We start from the raw sequence: 10,215 nt of genomic DNA, 5'->3' as shown, positions 1-10,215 counted from the left end.
GGGGGGGGGGGAAAACAATTATCCTAAGACGTGTTCTATCATGTGATAAATTCTGTTTTCTCAGGCCAAATCCTCTGGTGCCTCTCTGCTGAAAATATTTAGAGCTCGTAATGGAAATTTAATCATCGGATAAAAGGTGAGCTGAGCTCTGAGAGACAAAGAAAGGGAGGGATGATGGTCAGACATCTTGGAAATCGATGATGGAAGAGCTCAGTGACATCTGCTGTTCAGCCTTCATTTTCATTTCAAAGCTCTGCTGCAGGGCTCTCTGCTGTGTCGATGCTGCCCTCTGCAGAGCACGCATCAAACTGCTCAAGAGGACTGTGTTCACTTTCACCACTCATTACCTCATTAACCAATGCCTCAGAAAGGGTAAAGGGTTTGTTTTTTTGCTTCTGCCCTTGTTTGTGTGTGTGTGCATGTGTCTGTCAGCAAAATATCTCATGAACCACTGGACAAATTTTAACACAACCTTCAGAAAGCTTGAAGTACGCCTTCAACTGATTAACTTTCAATCCAATTCAAGATGGCCACCACAGCCAGCCGACCTTGGCAAATATAAACATAGCTATAACTCAGTCAGTTTGACAGATATCAAGCTAAAAAAATGGTGTGGTAGTAGAAGAGCATCATCCTGAAACATAGTCCGAGCACCACACATTATGCAAGATATTTGCTTTAAATTTTATAGACTGTATATTTGCTGATGCTGCTGAAAAAATTATCCTAAATTATTTTCCTTTACATAAACTAATAATAACTATTTCACCTTAGATTATTAAAGTATTACTTGTTGCTGAGTTTTAGTGTTATAAATCCTGATTTAAAGTAATTACTTAATAGTCAATCTTTGTGTTAGTCTTATATTTGTTGTGTCATCTTAATAGATTTTTTTTATTTTTGGGGGTTATTGATTTTAGTTTTCTTTTTGTAATAAGACCTTAAAGACAAAATTTGGTTTCCTCCTTATTCTGTGTAAATATTACGATAAAGAGTTCCCTGTGATTTACAAATTCAGCTTCAGCTGTTGAGATCTGACAATATTAAGGGTGAATAGATTAAATAATCTAATGATTGAGTTCCTGTAAGGTTTAAGCAATCTGTTGTTTGGTCACTCTGACCTGGTGCCTCTGCTTTAATGAAATCTTAATATGAGGTTATTTGAAGAAACCAGGAAGTGAAATAGTTTGAGCCGTTACAGTGTCCTAAGATGAGCTCCTAATCAGAGGCGTCTAAGCTATTTTTAAAAAAAGACAAGATCTGATACGGCCACAGTTTTCATTCTGTGATACAGTGTTGTTGCTCCACACACAAGACTTTGGGTTTTGGTTTTTCCTCATCTAACTGCTACACAGAATCAGGAGTTTTACGTTTGGAAAAAAAAAAAAAGAGTTTATTTGAAATTTACAGCACATAGTTGGATTTCTTCATATTAAAACTAAATCTGATGACGGATTTGTGCACATCTGTTAGTAACAGAGGAGTGCTTCAGATTTTGTAAAATTTGCACCATTTATTGCACATCTGCAAAATCATAACCCTAAACACTGTCAAATTTATAAAAGTAAAGAAAAAGTAAAGAAAACCCCAACATGTTTTCAGAACGTTGTGTCTTTATGCAGCAATAACTGCAACTAAATATTTATTTTAACTATTGTTCAGTTTGGACAAGTTTTTTTTATTCTTGTAAGAGCTTTATCTCTGAGACATGAGTGGTTCTTTTTAAAGATCTCCTTGTTTCAAGTCCCTCAGTAATATTCTCATAGGGTTCAAGTCAAGACTTTCACTTGTTAAACGTTGCTCCCAGGGTGAGGTGTAAGAGTAAATTATGACTGGCTCACCTTTTCTGAAAATTTAATTCATAAACGGATTTAACACAATGACATATATTGATTTTATTGGTAAATCAGAGCTCAGTTTTGCATAAATGATGATTTTGTCCCAAACCATGATTCTGCCACCACCGTGGTTTACACTAATATACTGAATTAAAATGTTTTTCTTTCCCTAAACATATTATTTCTCATTTAAACCAAAGGACATCAACTGTTCTTAATGAAACATTATTTGTAGTGCAGTGGTGTCTCTTTGCAGCTTTGCACATGGTGCTGTTCTAAGTTTTCCTTATACTGAACGAGGTAATGAAAAACGTCTGTAGTTGCTCAAAGCAAAACCCAAAACCCAAAGTCTTGTGTGTGGAGCAACAACACTGTATCACAGAGTGAACATTGTGGCCGTATCAGATCTTGTCTTTTTAAAACATAGCTTAGACGCCTATGATTAGGAGCTCAACTTAGGTCACTGTAACGGCTCAAACTATTTCACTTCCTGGTTTTAGAGGGATGTGAAAACCACATAAATAACAATTGTTTAAAAATTGGGATAAATCTGCCTATTTCCATTTCAAAACCGTGCTCCAGTAGATTAACTAATAAACATGAGGGCAGCTGGACTGGGTATGATTGTACGATGAACTAAGTAATGTTCATGGCCTAGAATATGTTTTTGCAAAGCTGTGCACACAAATATAGGCTGTGATTTTTAAACAATTGGCAGCACAAACCACAGCTTGCTGGTCATTTGGTCTCAAATGCTTTTTTCAGTGAGGCTGCAATGAAAAAACTTGCCTGTTTTCTTGCAATTTTTATTCTCCAGTTAGTCTCCAACACTCGTTGCCCAGTGAGACACTGATTTTTGTTGGAGCGGGACAGACTAAAGTGGTGCCATTTTAAATCCCAAACAACTGCAGTCTAAAAACGTTCATAGTGGTTCATGCAAATGCTGTTTAATAAATTATTACATTGCTGTCAGTTTTGTGTTATATGGTTATTTAGGTGGTCATTTACTAGATAGCATTAGCACCTACAGCGCATAATATGTATCTCTGCCAAAGAAAAAGAAAGCATGTAATGCAAAGTTGACATAAAAGGTTTAGAAAATTACTGTCCGCATGAATCGTTCTAAAATATTTGAGACTGGTTGGGTTCAAAATGATTAACTCTGTTTCTCCAACCTGAGGTCGTTCACACAGCTGCCTACAGCAGGTAAGATATTAACCGTTCACTTTTCCAGAGAACCCCATGAAGACCCGAACTGTCCCTTCCACGGAACAACAGTATTGTAATAAACACGTCACCATATCAGCCCACTGCTGCAAAACGTTCGTAAATTTAAAATCACCACAAACCCTTCAAATCCCTTAAATGAGTTTAGGACTCAGACAGGAAGTGTGACACTTCAGACGCCAAATGGTGACGATGTCTTTGACCAAACAAAAACCACAGACTTTAAAGGCTTCAGGTACATGATTTAATTTGTGTTTATAAAAGGAGTACAAAATATAGGCAGTTTGAATCACATTTGTAAATATATATTTAAGTATATACACTGTACAGTCTGGGCAGTCCTCTCCACACTCAAGAGGCTCTTTCTTTAACGCCTCATCACATCCAGGGCCGCCACATGGCCGAGGCACAATTTGCTGCCGGCTCTTCCCTGTGTGGGGGGTTCAGGGGCGGCCTCAGGGATGTTAGCGGGGGGGCGTGGAGGCCAAGAGGGCTGGTGTGAGGAAGTGTGGGCGAGACACTGAAGACGGTGGTGTTGGAGGACGGAGGTGAGAGGCTGGGGGGGAAGGAGAAGGGGCAGGCGAAGGCAGGGAAAGGAGGCGAGGCGGCGTACGCGGGGAAAGGAGGCGAAAACCAGGGGGAGGGAGGGGGTGACAGGTAGCCGTGGCACGGCGTGGAGCAGGAGTGGGGCTGGAAGGGGGAGTGGGAGGAGAAGAGGAACCAGGGGGACTCTCCTCTGGCGTCAGACGGGCAAATGGCCTCCACAGATGCTGCGTCCGGCGCCTCGGCCGGGGCGCCGAGGTCGGGATTGGGCTGCCAGCTGCCCTCGGCGCGGTGCTTTAAGCCCTCCATGAGGTGAGCTCTCTGCGCTGGGGTTATCTTGTGCATGTAGCTGGACAGCTGGGACACACACTGCTGGAAACCCGCGCTCTCCATGCCGAGGAGAGGCGGCGTGCCGGACTCTGCGGGCCCAAGGGTCCTCAACGGGGCTCGGCTTTGGCTGTTCAGGTCTGCGGTGGAGGGGGACAAAGACACACACGGCAGGGCTAAAGCATGGGTGAAGCAGCAACACAAAACCAGGAGTGACAAACTCTTACTTGACTGACCGTTGCTCGGCTTTCTCCTATCTGTCCACTTCTTAAGATACTCCACAGCCAAGTCCAGAATCTCAGCTTTTTCTATTTTAGGATTCTGGAGTCGCTGTTGTCCATGAAACCGTTGAATAACCAAAAAAATGGGGGAAGAAGAAGAGGAAGGGAGACAATTCATCACTGTAAAACGGTTTGCAAACGCAGGTTAGTGTTCAAACTTGATGGCTTTGACTGGACTCACGGGATCGGAGGTGGAAAGCAACAGCAAACTTCTCAGCTCAGCGAGACTCTGATTTATCCGATCCCTTCTCTTCTTCTCCACAACTGGCTTCAACATCTACAAACAGGTACAGTGGAGGTTTCTGGGCTTTGACAAAGGCCACCTGCAGTGCGCTCAAGCTTACTGCTAAATGGTAATCATTTATAGCTACAACAATCTGGGTTCCCCCAAAAAATCTGTTCCTAGGAGGTCAGAGGTCAGATGGTCCCCCTTTGAAACAAGCCTGCATGATGACTTCAACTTGGCAACCCAAGATCTGGCTCATAAGTGACAGAGCGTTACCATTATCAGAGATTATTAACGGCAAAACTGGCCAACACACATAAACAAGCGTTAATTAGAAAGTTAAAACAATGGGAAAGAACTGGTTTCCTACCCTTTTCCTACTCTTCCCATCATCCAGAAGTTGGTGCTGTGGTTTCCTGGTCATCCTGCCCGGTTTGTCGGCTTCAACTTTCTCCCCCTGCTGCCTCGGCGGGGTTATAAGGACTCCAGGGGCCGGCTTCTGATTGGCTGGTAGGTGTGAGCGACGTCGCGGAGGGGGAGAGAATTGCTTTATTACGGGCCCGGATAGATAAACTTAAAAGAAATGCAATCGTCAACGGTAAAGTCTTGGCTTTTTTCAGACACAGTCAATGTGTTTCGGATTAACTGGGTAAAAAAGTGCCTCAATAATCGATTTGGTACTTAGTCCCGAATCACAGTTTTAACCAAACCTCTTTTATAGTAACAACAAGCAAACTGTGGGTTAAACTCTCTAGATTCCAGCAGCCTGGAAACTGGCCTTTGTCCACAGCTTCTCATGAAGTTCTCCTTTGGAATAAATGCAACATCCTCTGTAGAAATAAACCCCTCTTTCTTTCTAAACAGTGCCAAAGCAGCATGTGTCGTAATTAACTTTGCAACAACTTAGGTAATATGTGTTCCTAAATGAAGACTTCCTGCAGGAATGTAAGGAGTTTGTCTTATTAAAATGTTATTCCTAAAGAGTTATGAAACGTTATTTTAGTTTCAATAATAGGAGCTTCTGTTAACTCCCTCAGTATCTAGATTATATTTAAATGCCAGACATTAAATGTGACAATAAAGTGTCTTTCAAAAAAGAAATAAGGCTAAGTCCTCCAAGTCTCATCCTGTAAATATCAACAGTTTTAGCCCTTGTCCTTCAAGTGTTTTTTTCCTCCAGTGAAGTTAAAGTTACACTGAATATATCCTGATGAGCGAAACACTGACGCAGCATGCACGCTCTGCAGACAAACTGCTGAAACAATCAGCCACCTTTCATTTGAGCGCGACGCCTCCAGTAAAGCCTGGATTTACTAAACCAAACCTTCTGCCACGCTAAACCTTAAAGATGCAATCTGTGATTCGGAAAGAAAATAACAATAATAAAAAATGTGAACACCTTTACCATTTTATTTTCATGTATGTATGCTACGTTTTACATCTACTAACAGAGGTTTGCAGGATCCCCTCCCTAATATTCATCCATATTTAATCCAGTTTAATTTTAAATTAAACTCTCCTGAAATCCTTTTAAGCTTCAAACAAAAAGCTGAAGGCTCTTAAAAACCTATAATGAAGAGCTGAAGGAGCTGAAGCTGAGCTAAAACAAGGAGAGCAGAAGCTAAAAGGAGCAAAAGACCGAAAGGAGTACCTAAAAACTAAAGGTAGCAGAACAGTGGCCAAAAATAAAAATAGCAAAACATTACTTAAAAGCTAAAAGTAGCAAACAGTTGCTTAAAGCTAAAAATAGCAAAAAGCTAGTTAAAATGTAAACGTGGTAAAAGGCTAACCAAAAAACTAAAATTAGCAAAATGCTAGCTAAAACATGACAAAAACAGAGCAGGTCTGCTGAATCAGATTTTGGGTTTAAAAATATTCAAGAGATCTTGATGTATTTTTATGGGGAGTTTTACATAAAAGAAAGGTAAGTAATTTGAAAAGTATAAAAGCTACAAAAAACAGAAGTCCCAGCACAGCGAAGCTGAACGGTCTGATATAGAAAAGGGCTAAAACAGCTCAAAGTTTGTGGGTGTAATCTGAATATGAAGGAATGGACTCAGCATTATCCTCTGAACCCTTTAACAAATACCAAAACCATCACTTTCCTTTTATAATTCAATTATCACTACAACTGTGATCACGCTTTGCACATTCTCTTTTATTTTATCATGTTTGTTTCATCAAAGCACCTCAAAGGTGTTAACATGGACGCCTAATGACACCTAAATGTATGTTCGATAGATAGATAGATAGATAGATAGATAGATAGATAGATAGATAGATAGATAGATAGATAGATAGATAGATAGATAGATAGATAGATAGATAGATAGATAGATAGATAGATAGATAGATAGATAGATTCAGAAGCAGACTGATTCTGTGTCAGGAGGGGGTCTTGGTGAGGCCATGGGAATCTTTCCTCTCCACCCGTGGGAACAGAGCTGAAGTGACAAAGTGAGCAGCTCTGAGGGTTTTTTATGACCTGTGAGACATCAGCAATTTGCTCCCAGTGATGAAACCGATGAGGACAGATATTCAGGATCCGTGCCTCCGCACGCCAGACTGATGTGAGGACATAAGAGTGCAAAAAGTGCATCAAATGTAGTGGCAGGTAAAGTTTCCCTCCACCCGAACAGCGCGGAGCCGGGATGGAGAGGCGGACTGTGGGTCGTGACGGTGAGGTGACACCCGGGTGTTAAGTGTGTCTCTCCTCCCGGACCTCCTCTGGACTTCACACAGGATCTGTGCAGCTGACACACTCCGGCCGGCAGCCATAGAGGCAGACGGTCCGTGCCCTCCCCACCACGATAACAAACAGCACCCTTTGGTTTCCGCTGGCGCGTGCGGATCAGAGGGCTTATTTATGGGCGCGCGTGCCCTAAAAGTTCAAGGGTCCAAATTCAGTCGCGTGTCTGGGTTATAAAATAGTTAGGTTATAAAATAGACTAATATGAAAAAAGTTAACCCTCTGCTTTATGGCTGTTTACGTCGACAGGGAGTCGGTTGGTTTCTCGTTGCCGTGGCAACCAGCCGCGTCCTGTTTGGGGTCAACCGGAAGCGAGGAACCGGAATGTCGGCCGTGTTTTAGCCCCACAAACACCGAAACTCGGACTCTGTCCTCTTTATCATCCTCTGTTGGTAACACAGAGTTGACTCCAACTAGTTAATGACGATTCCAACTAGTTATTGACATGTTAAACTAGGACTTTGCCTCTGTGGCGGCCATTTTGGATCTGCTTTGAGTCCCAGTGGCATCAGCCGTCAGTCTGGATGTGGTTCCAGTAAAAACATGGGTCTGCAACCAAAAATAACATGTTTACATTTTTTTATTGACCAGAGGAAATGTTCCTGTCCACATTTTGCCTACATTCTAATATTTCTGCAGCCGAATGACAGTAATAAGTTGTGCTGCTTTGGTGAATTAACTTCCCAACTTTATCAGTGATTATAAATGTGTTGAGTGCACAGCTTTCTGTCATTTTATACCACATCTAAATTAAACTTAATATGACTTTTTTCCCGGTGTTACTGTTAAGCTAATAGTTTTTCAGCTTACACATTTCTGACATACAGTGGGATTTCACTCACTTAACATTTTTCAATATATTGCCAACTGCTAAAAAATAATTCAGCATGTATTCAATTTTATGGCATCAATAAATATGTTGGATTTAAAGCAAGTTATTCAAAGATAAAAGTCATAAGAGCTGCTTTCTAGTTTAAAATGAAACACTCTAAAACAAAATAAAACTTAAAAAAGACCTTTGTGTAACTTTTATACTTTTTTTAAATAAGTTTTTTTTTCTGGTTAAAATGAAAGAAGAATTCTTCAAATTCTTGTAAAACCTTGCACTCTTTGGAATCTACTTGAGCCTACTTGCTTCCGTTTTAGCCTTTGTTTTGCTGGTTTTGGATTTTAGCTCCGGTTTTGCTGATCTTAGCTTTTGTTCTGAGTCTTTTGACTTCAACAGTTGTGTTTCAGCTCCTGCCCCGTGATGGACTGGTGTCCCGTCCCTGTCCTCCACTGACACGGTGACCACTGTGCTGTCCACACCTGTCCAAGACCCCCGCACGGAAAACTGGGTGAACAGATGGATGGCTGGTTGTGTGGATCATGGAAAGATGGGTGGATGTTTCAGCTTCTTCCTCAAATTCCTCACTCAGAATTTCGGCTGCAGAAAAAGGGATTTTTGTCGTTCTGTTTGTTTTTAAACTTCAATAAAAACAGGTCAGGTCCCAGTTTTTTCAGTCAAATTGAGTTCAGGTGAGACGATCAGCAAGATTGTTACAGAAATAAATCACCGATAAAAAGACATTTTATTCTGAACCTAATTGTAACACTTGGTAAAAGTTCAGTCTTTAAATCCAAGCCTTCTTTGCTCAGACAGAATTTAATCTTTCTACCATCTGTGAACAGGAAACAAGGTGGGACCATCCAACCATTCCTCTAATCTCTGGTTATCCTCTTTTTTATTTATTTGTTTCAGCTATTACATTCATTCACTGGCTTTATTTGAATTATTTGTTTCTTTTTATCACCTCCTCTCCTATTTGCTGGATAGCTGAATCCAAATAACCAAACTAAATAGTAAACAGCCCATGCTTTATTCAGTGTGTGATCTCTGAACACGTGAGAATGACCACAATCTTTTTTTGTTGTTGTTGTTTTTGTATTGTCCACTCCACAGCAGCTGCAGGCTGCTGATCAACATGTCAATGAGGAGGAACATGGAGTCCAGGCTGAGCTGAGGACCTGTCGATGGTCCTCCTTTATCCGGATCACCGGACCATTCACGCTGCCAATGGGCCACTCCAACCGGCGGAGACAGTTAGGAAACTGGGTGGTCCTTCTTCCTTGCTTTTTTTCCCTTTGTTTTTAACTTTTATTGAAAATAGGAACAGAGCAGACTTTTGTTGTCAGGTATGTTAACTTCAGAGCAAAAAGGAAAAACAACGCATTAACTTTTTACGCACGGTCCTCGCAACAAACACGCGCCTTTTTTTAATCTTTAACAACAATAAAAAGAATAAACAACAGAGAAAGAAAGAAACGTAGCTTAACTAAAGAGAATATGATGTAATAAAATCTTAATTGTGCAAAACTTTTCGTGCAGGCTGTGCAACAGGAGCGGGCTCCGACAGAAGCCCCCCTCACGGGATGAAGTGTGTCCCACAGAGAGGCCCCTCACACGGGCCAGGGTCTCCACACTGGGTCCCCGGTGTGCGCGGAGACCCTCGGTGATGATGAAGATGACGGGGACAGCTGTGAGACGCGCAGCTGAGGAGGAGGAGGATGGGGGGGGAGCGGAGAGCCTTGGACCGGGCCCGGACTGCCCTCCAGCTCGCGGCTCTTGCTGGCGATAAACTGGCTGACCCTCAGCAGGCAGGACCTCACCCCGTCCTGGTAGCTGCGCTGGGGGCCGCAGGGGCCCCTCTGCTCCCCGGACGGGACCCGGCGGACCCTTTCCGTCTGCTTCTCCGTCTTCAGGAAGTCCACCACGCTCTCCAGAATCTCCGCCCTCTCCACCTTAGGGTTCTTCAGTTTCTAATAATAATAATAATAATAAAATAAACAGGAGAGCGGCTCCGTCAGTGAAGAGTAAAAAAAACACGGTCGCGCGCTCTTCTCGGGCCGTCGCGCGCCCACGTACCTCGTTCTGGGTGTTCTCCAGCATCAGAAGCCTCAGAGTCTCCAGGCTGTGGTTGATGCGCTCCCGCCGGCGCTTCTCCATCACCGGTTTGGACACCTTCAGGGCGGGGGGGGGGGGGG

General features: G+C 42.4%; 2 protein-coding genes across 2 annotated transcripts in view; both read right to left on the bottom strand.

The window, feature by feature from the left end:
- Positions 1–3,443: 3,443 nt before the first annotated feature.
- Positions 3,444–4,866, bottom strand: her11 (hairy-related 11). Its single transcript, XM_037977543.1, has 4 exons — positions 4,813–4,866; positions 4,398–4,493; positions 4,178–4,265; positions 3,444–4,036 (listed from the first exon to the last, which is right to left on the bottom strand). Exons 1-4 carry the CDS (start codon positions 4,864–4,866, stop codon positions 3,444–3,446), a joined length of 831 nt encoding a protein of 276 aa, XP_037833471.1.
- Positions 4,867–9,057: 4,191 nt separating this feature from the next.
- her5 (hairy-related 5) overlaps positions 9,058–10,215 on the bottom strand; it is a 4,570-nt gene continuing 3,412 nt past the window's right edge. The window contains exons 2-3 of the mRNA XM_017419702.3: positions 10,097–10,192; positions 9,058–9,990 (exon numbers count right to left, since the gene is read on the bottom strand). Of these exons, the coding sequence (XP_017275191.1) occupies positions 9,631–9,990; positions 10,097–10,192 (456 nt within the window). The 3' untranslated portion in view covers positions 9,058–9,630. The remainder of the gene's footprint in view (positions 9,991–10,096; positions 10,193–10,215) is intronic.

This window comes from Kryptolebias marmoratus, linkage group LG9 (genome assembly GCF_001649575.2).
Source record: "Kryptolebias marmoratus isolate JLee-2015 linkage group LG9, ASM164957v2, whole genome shotgun sequence".
Taxonomy (NCBI): domain Eukaryota; kingdom Metazoa; phylum Chordata; class Actinopteri; order Cyprinodontiformes; family Rivulidae; genus Kryptolebias; species Kryptolebias marmoratus.
Note: the sequence above shows the minus strand (reverse complement) of the source record. Positions and strands in the feature narration are given on the sequence as shown.